This window comes from Sminthopsis crassicaudata, chromosome 3 (assembly GCF_048593235.1).
Source record: "Sminthopsis crassicaudata isolate SCR6 chromosome 3, ASM4859323v1, whole genome shotgun sequence".
Taxonomy (NCBI): Eukaryota; Metazoa; Chordata; class Mammalia; order Dasyuromorphia; family Dasyuridae; genus Sminthopsis; species Sminthopsis crassicaudata.
In genome coordinates this window covers 300,447,124-300,460,992 of record NC_133619.1, presented here as the reverse complement: position 1 = coordinate 300,460,992, position 13,869 = coordinate 300,447,124, and the positions used below count along the sequence as shown (strand labels likewise).

The 13,869-nt window shown below is 35.0% G+C and overlaps 1 protein-coding gene across 16 annotated transcripts in view; it reads right to left on the bottom strand.

Annotated features, from left to right (window-relative positions):
* Positions 1-500: 500 nt before the first annotated feature.
* The window catches only part of LOC141561433 (uncharacterized), a 34,043-nt gene continuing 20,674 nt past the window's right edge, over positions 501-13,869 (bottom strand). For 3 of the 16 annotated variants that reach the window (XM_074300979.1, XM_074300980.1, XM_074300978.1), the window contains 9 exons: positions 12,004-12,100; positions 11,107-11,165; positions 10,110-10,206; positions 7,939-7,997; positions 7,236-7,329; positions 4,525-4,583; positions 2,403-2,481; positions 1,096-1,167; positions 501-627 (listed from right to left, as the gene is read on the bottom strand). In XM_074300979.1, coding sequence (XP_074157080.1) covers positions 537-627; positions 1,096-1,167; positions 2,403-2,481; positions 4,525-4,583; positions 7,236-7,329; positions 7,939-7,997; positions 10,110-10,206; positions 11,107-11,165; positions 12,004-12,100 — 707 coding nt within the window. In that variant the 3' untranslated portion in view covers positions 501-536. Of the gene's footprint in view, positions 628-1,095; positions 1,168-2,402; positions 2,482-4,524; positions 4,584-7,235; positions 7,330-7,938; positions 7,998-10,109; positions 10,207-11,106; positions 11,166-12,003; positions 12,101-13,869 lie in introns of those variants that run through there. The other 13 variants (XM_074300982.1, XM_074300981.1, XM_074300985.1 and 10 more) reach the window with 13 other exon arrangements.

The window sequence follows — 13,869 nt, the reverse complement described above, 5'->3', positions numbered from 1 at the left end:
GAGGTCTTGGGAGTCACCTAGCAGCTGAGGCACAAGCAGTGGAAGAGCTGACAGGTGAGTGGTGCGCTCTTAGCGCCCCCGCCCAAAACGGGAGAGGGGAGGGGAAGGGAGAGCGAGGAGGGGGGCCCTTGGCGGGCTCCAAAGCCGGCATTAGAACACCACAACCGCGCCCTTCCCTCCAGCCTGCCATTAGAGCTCCGCTCCAGAGGCAACACCTGCTGCAGGTCTATCCCAATCCCAGAGTGCCCCGGGGTCCCCTCCGTGACATCATAGGGCTCCTGTAGCCACACCGCCTTTTTCCTGGGGCTTTCCCCGGCCCAGGTTGTGCGCTTCAGTGAGAGGCACTCCGGCACTATCTTTTCTCTCTGGGTCCACGTTTAGCGCTGAGCTTGGTTCACAGTGGAGCTTCATAAAACCTTCCTGACTGCTTATGATTCACTGAATAATTTAAGTGAGAAAACACACATGCTTCAAAATGCATGACAAAATCATGACCAAAATTTCCTCTCCTAACTTTATTTCTTGGGGTTTCCCCCCTATTTCCTGGAAGAAAAAAACCATGACAAAATACTGCAACCTGGGGACACTATGTCTTCAGAGACATTTTTTCTGGATTCATCGATGGCTCTGAGGAAAAATAAGGAAGAATGCAATTATGTTCTCCAAAGATGCAACCCTACTTAAAAGTAAACACATTACAGAGCAATTTACAAATTAGCGGTCACAGGTTTGAGTTTCTCAGACAACATGTCCGTGGAGGGGCCGAAACAGGATTGTCCATTAAGAATAATGTAGATCACCTGGGGTGTATCTTGATGTGAACAGAGTGTGTTATTTGAGGCTACTAGTCTCCTGCTGCTCCCATTTGGCTATGGAATTTGTCTACAAAGCACCAACTCCAAGCACCTCTGAGAACATATCTCATATAAGCATCTCTGAGAACATATCCGCTCACTAATCAGATGAAGATTTATATGGATCCCAGAAGTAGGAACGACTTTTCCCATCAGTGGGATGATGAAGTGGCTCGGAAGCCAAGACTACCAACAAATTCCCCTAAGGATGTCAACAAAGCTTAAATGAAGATGAAAATACCTTTCTGAATCCCCTGAAATTGACTTTTCATGATGTACCTTTTTCTGTTTTCTAGCTGTCCGTGAGAAACATCTGAAATTCATGGTGAGGAAAAGATTTATTGTCATTCATACACATTCTCTGTAATAATCATAATCAAACTACATTTGAACATTCACATCTCAGTCTTACATAAGGAAAATAAGACTAGGAAGGCTCTATGTGAACAGTTTGAGAGTATGAGAATATATGCATATATTTGTATGTCTCAATCTATTATGTACGTAGGTTTATATATTTGTGAATATATGCATTGCAAGATTCCATGTGTATAGAAATGTCTATTTTGTTTTGATGAATGTGGCATATGTTCATATATGTATGATTTAATGGGAATGTGAGTGAATGTGTGTAAATCTGTATGTTAAGAAGTATGTGTATAAAATGAAGCATGTGCAATATATGTGTTAATACAAGGGCGTATACCCCTAATATTATATTATATTATATGGCTGTATTTCTATATTGTGTATGTGTATAGATGTATATGTACATGTATATGTGTGACTAAGTAGCAAATATTTCTTTTCCATTAATAGATTTATCTTCCTCTCAAAAGGAAATTCTTAAATATTTGCCCACTTTTTTCTATAGGCTCATTGTTTGTCTAGTGATCACTTTTTTCTACATGTAACATCAAGGGCTTCCTGGACCTTGCTCTATAATTTAGAAAGCTTGTGAGATCATACCTATAGAATGGGAAAGGACCTTGGAAATCATCTACCTTAGCTCTCTCTTTATATCTGATGAGGAAAGTGAGCTCTGCATATGTTAAATGACCTGACTAGCATTAGATGTATAGTGAGAAGTGGCAGAGCTAGGACTTGGATCCAGAGCAGTCCTTATAATTCCCACCCAGTATTCTTTCTTCTGCATCATGGGTCACTTGAGTGCAACATGAACCAATAAGACTTAGGGAGGACTTGAACAGCAAATAGTGTAGGGTTTCTAGAGATTTGGTCTTATTTCAGTTGTATCTGAGTCTTTGTGAACCATTTTAGGATTTTCTTGACAAACACTGAAATGGTTGGCCATTTCCCTCACCAGTTCCAGATGAGGAAACAGAGGCAAATAGGATGAAGTGATTGGTCCAGAGTCTGCCAATAAGCATCTGAGGCCATGTTTGAACTCAGGTCTCCCTGACTTCAGCCCTGACTCTCCATGCACTATGGCCCCCAGCAGTTGTCCAGCTACCCTCGAGTCAAAATGAAGTCAGGAGAAATTGATTTTCATCAGTACAATTTTGTTCTTGGGACACAAAATCTCACCGAAAGAATGAAAGCAGCCTCCTCTTTTTACTGCTTTTCCCTTGTATTGTGTTCTTTGCTGTGTCATCACTTATTCTCTCTAGGAGCAAGAATAATTCAGGGATTCAGACACTAAAACTATGCAAATAATGTTGGCAAGAGAGAGCTACTGGCTGGAGTGAGCTTTCTTTTACAGCATAGAGAAACTGAAATCCACAACCTACAACCTTGTTCCCAGTACTAAACATCTACATCCATTATATTGTCCTCTCCCTCTACAGTGGCAGCTGAATACCAAAAAAGCTGGACTTGACCAATCCAAATACTAACTGGAAAACAAAAATTCTAGTACCTGAATCTCAACATAATGATGTCATCTGAATAATGCTCAGCAAAACCAGCCTAAGAAATGCCTACTAGAAAGTGCATCACTTATGTTCAAACTCTTCCCTATTATGCTAATTAATCCCTTGGAAAGGGATCCCCCTGAGGGGATCCACGTTATCCTATGTGACTGTAGGGAAGTGTGGCCACTCCAACAGAATCCAAGTTTCACTAAATATTTTCTGTGAAGATTGTTGCCTAGCTAATACCTGATTAGAAGGCTGGTCCATTTTATAATACCAATTATTATGTAGCTCAAATGACATTCCCCTAAAACCCTCCAAGTCCAAGGATTCTCTCAGAGATCCAGGCCTGGTGTATAGAGCACTGCTGTTGGAAATAGGAAGATTTAAGTTCAAATACACCCTCAGACACTTAACTAGTCACATAACCACTTGGGTTCTCTTTCCACATCTGTAAAATTAAAACAGAATCAATAAGACTTAAGTAAAGCTCTTAGGGAAATTTAAAACATTACGTGAAGGTTAGTGATTATTGTTGTTAAAGGTTTATACAAACCACAAGGTGATTGTCAACAGTTATGACTAATAAATCAATTACAGGTAATTCCCATAGTAAAAAGGAACTGAAAATCACTACTGTCTATGTCATTGTTGTATAACTAGGCTTTTTCTTCTCCTGTTGAATTAAAATCAGTTGAGCAAATGTGAATGATAAATCAACTCTGCTAGAGGGCTAAGGAAGGAAAGATGAATAAAGATATAACTTTTACTCTCTCAAGCAACTGATATTTTACTGGGATAATAATGCTAGGAATAAGATTTTCCCTGAGTAATCTACAAGTTTGCTTGATGCATGAACAGAAGCACCCAAAATACCTTAGATACCGAGAGAAAAATAAATATGGAAGCCTTACTCTAGGTGATTCGAGCCTCTCATTAATTGCTAAATCCCTAATTTTGGGAGTGCAAAGCTATAAAAATAATGTACCAGCAATTTTTGTGTTAACTACAGAGAAAGACTCTTGTGGTAAAGGACTGGTATACCTTTTGGAGGTTTCAAGGCATGAATTTTCCCTGTTAAGTAGCCCTAGATTGTAGAGGAACTATGATTAGATATATTGTGAAAATATTTTTGGAAATACCCTGTTTCCCAGAGTGAGGCCCAACAAAGAAGCCATGTCCCAATCTTGGCCTAATAATAATCTTTTGCAGTAAGGATTACATCACCCTGGACAAAGTGTATTGCTTGGACTGATCAGCACCAAGTATTCACTTAATGATTTAGCTTTCCTTATTTTCCAGGGCTGTCTATCACATATTCACAATCCCTATTCCTTATCACTAATAAGTACTGCACATTTCAGTTCCTCTCACAGAATTCTGGTTCTGTCAAACTATGGGACACATGACAGAAAGTCTATTGTCCCAAGAAATGCTAATCATAAAAACTCTCTGAAGATCTTGTATAGAGCGGTCCCAGCATCAACAGCTTCAAGCCTTCCTCTTAGGAGGAGTCTTCCGCTTGCAGCTGTTGTTTTCCTCACTCTGAAACAAATTAAACTTAAATTGGTGTCCTGATTCTCCTTATCTCTAGCCTGTTTTGTGCAATTCTAGCTATCACAGATTAGAGGATGGTTCCAGGCCTGGGGACAGCATTGTTGTTCTAGAAGACTGAAAGAATGTTATTTTGAAAATGTTCTCTAGATTAGGCTACTCTTGGTGAGCATCTATTGCACTTAAATCAGTTTGAAGCTCAAACATGAAACCAGAAAGAACAAAATGAAAGTGAAACTCACCACTTTCACTAACCCAGGGGTCTTCTGTAATTTCTGGGGTTGGGAACAGTTTGATCTTCCTACAGTAGCAAGTAAAAATACATTCAAAATGAAATCCTGCTTTTAAATTGACAAACAAGCAAATGGGCAATTTCAGAAAAGAATTTGCCATAATCTTTCTTTCTATCAGGAATAGGAATTTATAGTGGCTGGTGCAAGCTTTATATCTGTAAAAATACTGAACATATGTCTAACCTATCATGGGAATTGCTCTTTTCATTGGAGATATCAATCTTTTCTCAGTATTGACTAATATCAACTTAAAAAAAAATTCAAAAACATTGCTAATGAAAAGCCTAAATAGTACTACCTTAACATGAAGGAAGGAAGAGAATTAAAAGAATTGTTTCTGATATCAGGCATCCTCCTGTCATAGCATGGAAAGACCTTTGTTTTGATAAACATTGGTGAATGGTGGTATTCTTTTAGGACTGGAGAGGTCGTCACAAAGGAAGCAACCTCTAACTCTCTGAATTATTGTCCTACTGAGAAACAAACCCAAATGAATGAAGTTACTCACCAAAAGTTACTCAGGGAATAACGACCTCACTTTCAACCAGGAAGAGAAAAATTCATGGTTTTCTGTCTCTTTTTTTTACCTATATACATATTGCTTGAATGCCCAGGTGTTCAATCACTTTCTCTCTCTTTTTTGTATGAATCCGACATTATGACATTATTATTTTGAGAAAATGTTCCAGTTGTTATGATAGAGGGAGTTCCTCATCTGGGATTTTTTTTTCTCTCCGCAGTCACACTTTCTATCATAGGCAACTGTCTCAGTCCCGTCCTTAACCCTTTTTCCCAGCCTGCCAAGCTTTTCTTTACCTTTTTTTTTTTTTTTTAGGTTTTTATTTGGGTGTAACCTATACAAAAATTCATAATTGTTGTCTTGACTATGAGAAAGGTAAGAAATCACAATCCCATATGCCTGACACCTTACTATGATACATTCTCTCCTAAGAATTTCATAGAATTTTCTTAAGCTGCCCATTAAGGAATGACTACAGGAAAGGAGAATGCTTAGTGGAACAAAATTCTCGTTATAGTAATTCTGAGTTGTCATTTATTCCTTTTTCAACTCTTAATTTAAAAAAGGTTCTTTCTATAGTAGTACTCATTGATTCCTTAGAATTGATTCTGTACACTTTTGTGTTTTGTTCACCATGATTTTACTTCCTAAACTGTAGTGAATTTAGAGAACATCTAGCTTGACTGATCTATTCAATAATAGGAGAGTGAACACACTCTTTCAAATTTTACATTTCAATCCCCATTTATAATTATGGGAGTGACTAAGTTTTGATCAATGCAGCTTAGAAAAGAGGAGAAGACATACAAAGAGAAAAATAGGGTAGGGAGAGAGGAAAACACAGGATAGCATAGAAAAATTTTAAAATTATATTACTATGGAAGAATGATGAGATTTTGGATCCCAAAATTTATAGTTAGAAGAAACAAAGATCTACAACTCTTACTGCCTTATTTGTTAATGTGGAAATTAAACACTAGAAAATTTAAATCAAACAAATGATCAAACATCTACTAATAATTAGCATTTTCCATTGCCAAGACTCTAAGATGGACTCTCATGTATTACTAGGAGAGCAGAGATTGAATTACCACAAATATTTAAATCAGGAGCAGAAAAACCTATTGAGGTTTTCATGATTTCATGATATGGATTTTAGAAGTAATGTCACAATGGTCCAAAAAACAAAATAAACCTATTTGGAGGGATGACATTCTTCTTTTATAGAATTCTTTGCTTTGTAAAAGAATGCCTTTTCCTTAAGTTTCTACTATTTCATAAGCACAGGATCCACATAGATTGCACATAGGTTCATCAGCTTTACCAAGCAAGGAAAAAATTAAAGCCTTATAACATTACAGAGAGGGTATTTTTTGACCAAACAACATGAGCTAAAATGAATTCTGATTCAGGTACATAAATAAACTGCACAATGTTGCAGATAGAAAAGATCCAACTTGAGAAGTTTACTTTTTTTTTAAAGGCATTAAAAATTTCTGAATATGTACATATAAACAGTATATTTTGGTAGCATTTTATAATTGCTTGTGGCAACTTGTGAGTCTATTGATTGAAAAATATGAATATTTGTCAATAGATGGAATTTCATAAGACACTCTTTTTCATAAAGAAAATGGTAGTGTTTTATATATCTTTCAGGTAGAACTTTGTCCTTTCCGGTTTGTTCTTGAATTGTATAATGGTTCAAGAGCAGAATGAAACTTGAACCTTTTCATAAGCCTTTATCAGGTTACAGTGGACGCTGAGACTGTCTTTGTAGTCACTGATATAGCTTTCATACATTTTCATAAAAAGGATCGTTGAAACAAGTAGACTAGGAAAAAGTTAATTTCCATGGAATGTCTCAAAGCAGCAGACATTAAAACTGTCAATTCACAAACAGATGCTGAAGCCTTCTAACAAAAGGCATAGTGTGGATGCTACATTCTCCTACCATTTTTGTAATAGTGTGCATTAATTTTTTATTGCTCATTACTCAGACTTTCTTGTATAAATTAAATTTGAAAGGTTTTTTTCCATTGAAATTTTGTACATGTTCTAAAATGAACAGATTCAAATTCTCTTGGTTCTCACTACAAATATAATGCTAATAAAATTATAGGCAAAAATGGAAAATCACCTTGCATATTGATTGGCTGGTTCTCTATATGTTGGTGGATTGGAATGTCCTTCTGCATGCAAAGCAGGTTCTGCAATCCATATGTCACTTTTATCTTTAAATACAGTGGATACACACACAAAGCATTGACAGGGATAATAAATGTCAGACAATTATGAAAGATCACAGATTTCTAATAATATGAGAGGCAGGGAGGGGTGTCAGTAAGCAAAGGTTAAAGAGGACTCTATCTTTGTCCCAAAGCAGTCATTATTCTACATATTTTCTGGGTGATACAGAAAAGTCTACTTAGTAACTGAATAGGAACATTCAATATAACTTTGTACACTAAGTGAGTATGAAAAGAAAAAGTTGAAAAAGGGAGCTTTCCTACTGGTAGATTTAGAAATTGGGGATTTGTTGGCTTAATGGAGTTATGTTTAAAAAAATATGTGGCAACAACTCTTAGGGATGTTAGAGGAAATGCGGCCACTTAAAAGTTCCTAGGCATGTTGAATGTTCCTATGTCAGATACTAAGAAGGAGTATGTGCCATTCATTTACAAGGGAACTCCTTGAAGAATACCTTTCTAAAAATTTTGCTAGATTAGGCTTCTATTGATAAAAATCTATTTTATGATCTTAGGGGTCAATATCAACATTGCTCAAATAATTACATATGGGGTGAAATCAGCAAGTATAAAAAGAATAAAAGAAAAACTCACCACCAAAGTAAGAAGAGAATTTTTCTTTCCTTTCTACATAACTCCACATAGATTCATCCCTTGAACAAAAATAAAAATTTTAAATATAACTCCTTTTTTTCAAATGTCAAATATGTGAATATGAAGTTTGCCAAAAGGATTTCCCAATCCAGAAGATGAATCCAGTTGATTGAGGCATACTCTGTTCATTTGACTTCTAAAAATATTTTAACATCCTGAGTCCATGTATCATTTTGTTCAACCTCCTTTCTTAGTTGTTCCTTTTTCTTTGAAATATTTAGCTTGTAGATTTTGAGGACACTGGTTTTTTTTTAATCCTAAAGAAGTTTAAGATTGTAGAAAAAGACCATGAAAGTACTATTTTCCTTTTTGAAAAATAGAATAACCAATTGAAAAAGGCTTTTTCTCCATCATCAAGTCCCATTCTCGTAGAATGACAGAAGCTGTAGATTTTAGTGAGACATAAAAAACAAAACAAAACAACAACAACAAAAAAACCCAGTATGTTTCAGATAGAAGGGAGGTCAAAAAGAAAGTGGCCATTCACTCTGACACTCTTATTGCACTCATAGAGAAACTGATTCCCTCAAAAGTTAAAGTGATTCAGACCAAGTTACCCAAGATTCTCAAGAAAGGTTCAATCAAAAAAGTTGGGGTGTGGTTTCTATATTCATTGGCTGTTTGAACATAATATATCACAATAGCTTTCTGAGTTCTTGGCATCTGGTACTAATAAACTGGGGAGAAAATCTAAACTTGACTGGTAAAGGGAGTTTCCTCCTCTTGAGGGGAAGAAATTAGTGCAATCCCATTTTCCATCACTGTCTAATTCCTACCGTTGTTGCCTTTCTATGCCACCTAAGCTCTTCCTTTTTGAGGAATCTGCTTAATTGGAACCTACATTTTATGGCCATCAACCATCCCTGGAACACAGGACTCAACATCATTAATTGTACCTATTAAAAGAATTCTCATTATGAGAAACTTACCTCAAGTTTCAAATAGATCCTAAGCATATGTTGAGAGATACAACAATGTAGAACAATTCTCTATCATTTAAAGAGTGCCTTCTGCTCAAAAAAGTCTTCAGTGAGTTAAGCAAGGAATCAATCCATGCCATTCAAGGAATCCATGGTAGATCCATGAAGTCCTTAATCTAAGTGAAGTAACTGAAGAACTAAAGGCACTACAAGAGAAACAAGTAAGAAATGGTTCCTTTACCCAAAGTAAATCAGACCATTATCAATTAAATCTCAAATGAATAGAAAAATGAAAGTGTCAGTCTAGCTTAGAGTTTTCACATAAATTTTCCTTCCCTAGTATCTGTTTTACAACTGAATTCAAACCTATAGAAGTATTTGCTTTTTTTGAAGGAATTCAGAAGTGTTTCTTGAACTTTGACATACAGTAAATAAAATTTTAGTATTTTTATTAAGTATGGTAATTGGTGGCTCCTTATAAAAATATGAATATTTCAACACTTTGCATTTCTTAACTGTCTCTTTCCTTAAAAACATATGGTTAGGGGCAGCTAGGTGGCGCAGTGGTTAAAGCACCAGCCCTGAGATTAGGAGAGCCTGAGTTCAAATCTGATCTCACTTAACACTTCCTAGCTGTGTGACCCAAGGCAAAAAAACAAAACAAAAACAAAAACAATGAAAAACCATATGGTTATAGTGGTGTTTTGTAGTAAAACTTTGTAGATTAAGTTGTGTATTCTCTGGCTAATTCTTGAATTGCATCCTATATCAAAAGTAGAATTAATCCCTAATTGTCTCATAAACTTTTTACTTAGTAACAATATTAAATAGTAGACTTACTCCATGGTTTTTGTACATTCTCATAAATGTAAACAGACTACAAAAACAATTTCACACTGAGCAATCTGAAGAGTTTCTGAAGAGTGACAGAAATGTCGATGCATCAATAAATGCTAAGTGTAGCAAAACTTTTTAATAAAAGTAATGTGGAGATGATTCATTCCTCTGCCATCTTTGCAGCAACAATTTTAAATTCTTTTTACACCCTATGTGTTTGACCTTTTCAATTTTTGCTGGAGATTATTTTTCATCAGAACTCTCTGTGCATTTTCTAAAAGATCTATTGAAAGTTTCTTGATGCTTCCCACAAAGCTAATTCTAATTAAATAATAGGCAAAAGTGGAAGCTCACCATCCATAATATGTTGGTCTTTCCTCATCAAAATAAGTTGGTAGGTGGTACTCTTCTATGTATGTCACTGGAGCTGTGAACCATATTCCTCCTTCATCTATAAATACAGAAAATTTAAATGGGTATACACAAAGTATTCAAATGATAATAAAAAAGTATCAGAAAAATCTCATATCCTAGGTTTCTATGATGAACCAGCTGAGAAATTTTACAGTGTAAATTTCTTACACTGATGCAGAAATAGATTTCTATAAGTCTTCTCTATCCATTAGAAAGAAAGTTTTACCCTCTGTAAATCATGTAACATGTAAATCATGTAAATCAGTTACATGAAAATCTCCAAAGGAAAAAATGGATTAAAATCAAACACTCTTTTATTCTCTTTTTGTAAATCAATTATTTCCACCACAGTAAACAAAAAGAAAATAGCCACACTAACACCAGTGGTGCTAAGCAACAAAGTTGCTTTTGCTGTTACATAGCTAGCATTCTAATTGATTAATGGTATTAAAAAAAATTTGTCACAAAAATCTTCTCAATATCTTTTGCAGCTGATCAAAAAAAGTTCAGTGTATCACTGGACAATAAGTCTCTATGAAAAAGGAAGAATAAAAATGGGAGCTCTGCTTGTGATAGTTTTGGCCTTTGGGAAATTGTTGATTGAATAGGAGTGTGTAGGAAAAAACAAACTGTGTAGTAGCACAACCCTTGTGAAAACTGGAAGAAACATTTTACTTGTAATGAGGAGCAAAGGTGCTCACTGTATGTTCAGATAAATGAATTTTTCCTCTTAAATATCACCAAGTAAGAAACTCAGAATGGGTAGGAATTATTAGTTTAAAAAGAGATCCTCAAAACATGTCATATTGAAAAGTTTGCTTTATAACCTGTTATGGATTAGAATCTATTTGACTAACAGGGTTAAATCTCTACATTCTTCCACATATATAAGATCTGAAAATATCAAAATACAGTAAAACAAACAAAAACAACTTACCACCACTATCACTAGAAGAATCTTCTTTATTTTCTGCAATCTTGCACATGTTGACCACCCTTGAACAAGTAGTAAGAGTTTTTGAATATAAATTCTCGTAACATATCAAAATATGTGAATACACAATTTTGATTTTTAAAAAAAAACAGCTCTGCCACCAAAATTTCCACATTGGTAAGGATCTTGGAAGGTGGATTTATAAGATTGAGAAAAACTCATTTTAACTCTTTTTCAGAACCAATCAATAACTAAATTTTTTCTTTTTCTATTTTGGTTATATGAGAGGGCAAAATAGTTTCTGGTTTTCACTAAAACTAATCGAGTTTTATAGAAATTCAAAGAAATTAACAATAGAATATCTATCTATCTAACAAAAAAAGATAGCTCACAGAGAATTTGTTGTTCAGATGAACAAATGTGAAATACAATAAAAGTCTTTGCTATTAATAGCAAGTATAATTGTGTTATGTGATGGAATGTGGTGGATTTTTAAAAAATAAATTGAATTATAAATGTTTTAGAATTGTAAAATAATATCAGAAAAAGAACATCTGATCTGCTTTATTATAATTAATGAGAAAACTGAAGTGCCAATAAATTATGTAACTAGTTCATAATCAAACAGAGCATTAGAGCCCATCAGTAATTCAGCGAGAAGAGGAAACTTTCTACAATTCTGGTTCAAATGATTACACCACAGAGAGTAAATGATGATAGTAAAGACTTTGTAAATGTTTTATTGTTTGAAGAAATGTGCATTATTTCAAACTTTCAAAAAAACAGAAGAGCTGAGATATTATATATTATGTTCCCCCCCTTTGCAACAATATCTACTCCTTAATTTGTACACATTCTTAAGTTACTTTTAGTGAATAAATAGACAAAGTATGAGCTTACCGCGCCTGATGGCCATTTATATTATCCGGCATTATCATGTCACTTTTTTGTAGATTCATATCGATTTGTACATTTGTGATATTAATTTCAGGTCCACCTACAATAATAAAAAGAGTTAAAGATAAAAGCATCTAAATAAATTAGAGCACTAAGAAATGTTAGGCTATTCCCTAAAACAGTAGTTGTTGAGTGATGACTTAGTACAAGAGAACCCTATGCCAGAAGTGCTGTACTCTCATGCAAGGATATCTTTTTTACCAAAAGAGAAATAATAACAGCAGAAAGTATCTTTTTTTTTTTTTTAGCAATTATGGTATAAATTCAAAGGGAGACAGAGCCAAGAAGGCAAAGTAGAATAAGAATAACCAGCCAAAGTCTCCCAAAATTTCCCTCCAGAAAATTTTAAAATGGTACCTTGATTCAAATTCTGGAGTAAGAGACTATGAAACTTTGGGATGAAACACTTTTCTAGCAAGACTATGAAACTTTAGAATGAAACACTTTTCTAGCAGAAGACATCTAAGAGGCAGGAGAAGTCTGTGATACTGAATTGAGACATGGACCAACATATACCCATTGGAAGTGGATCTTGGAGGTGGTAGCACAGCTGCTCTGCAGTTTTAGGAGCTCTTAATCCAGAAATTGTAATGGACTCTTATCGACTGATCAGAAAGGAATTAAAGTGGACCCCGTATCCTGAATGCAGGATCCTGATACATTAATCATACACAGTTCTTGGTACCAGTACTAGAGAGAAGCATGAGCACTTGCAAGGGTGCTAGTGACAATTTGTAATTTGAGAGGAGCTCTAGAACTTGGGAATACCAGGGGAATAGGGCATTTCCCATGCAAAGAAAAGAGTACAGGCCAGGAGGACTGATATTTTTCCTTGCATCAAAACCACAATGAAGTACTGAAAAATGTCAAAAAAAAAAAAAAAAAGTTTCAAAGCTAGCTTTGAAAACAACTGTGAAAATGCTTGGAGCTTGAGAAAGTGCTTCCACCACATCCTGGAAACATAATCCAACTTTAATATAAAGTTAAAAGTCAAGAAACATGCTGGAAAATTAGCAAATCACAAAAAAAGAAGAAGTTGCTAAGTCATTATGGTGTTAAATTTAGAAGAAAATAACATGAAAAGGAGGCACAAGCAAAGCCTCAAAGAAAACAAGAGAAGAGCCCATAAGAATTCTTGGCAGAAGCTCAAGAAAGATCAGACTGAAAGAGGCAATATTGGGGGAAAAAAGTATTGAGTGGTGCAAAAAATAAAATGAAAAACAAATTTAACAGCTTGTTATATGGGGCAAAAAAATTACTGAAGAAAATAACATCTTAAAATTGACTAAATGGTGGAAAAGGCACAAAAATTTATTACAGAAAAGAATTTCTCAAAAATAAAAATTGGCCAAATGGGAAAAGAGGCACAAAATAGCACCAAAATGTTTAATTCTTTTTTTTATTAAATTAATTTTTATTTACCAGATATATGTGTGGTAATTTTACAGCATTGCCAATTGCCAAACTTTTTGTTCCAATTTTTCCCCTCTTCCCCCCCCCAAGATGGCAGGTTGACCAATACATGTTCAATATGTTAAAGTATAAATTAAATACAATATATGTATACATGTCCAAACAGTTGTTTTGCTGAACAAAAAGAATCAGACTTTGAAATAGTATACAATTAGCCTGTGAAGGAAATCAAAAATGCAGGTGGACAAAAATAGAGGGATTGGAAATTCTATGTAGTGATTCATAGTCATCTCCCAAAGTTTTTTCACTGGGTGTAGCTGGTTCAGTTTATTACTGCTCTATTGGAATTGATTTGGTTCATTCTCATTGTTGAAGAGAGCCATGTCCTTCAGAATT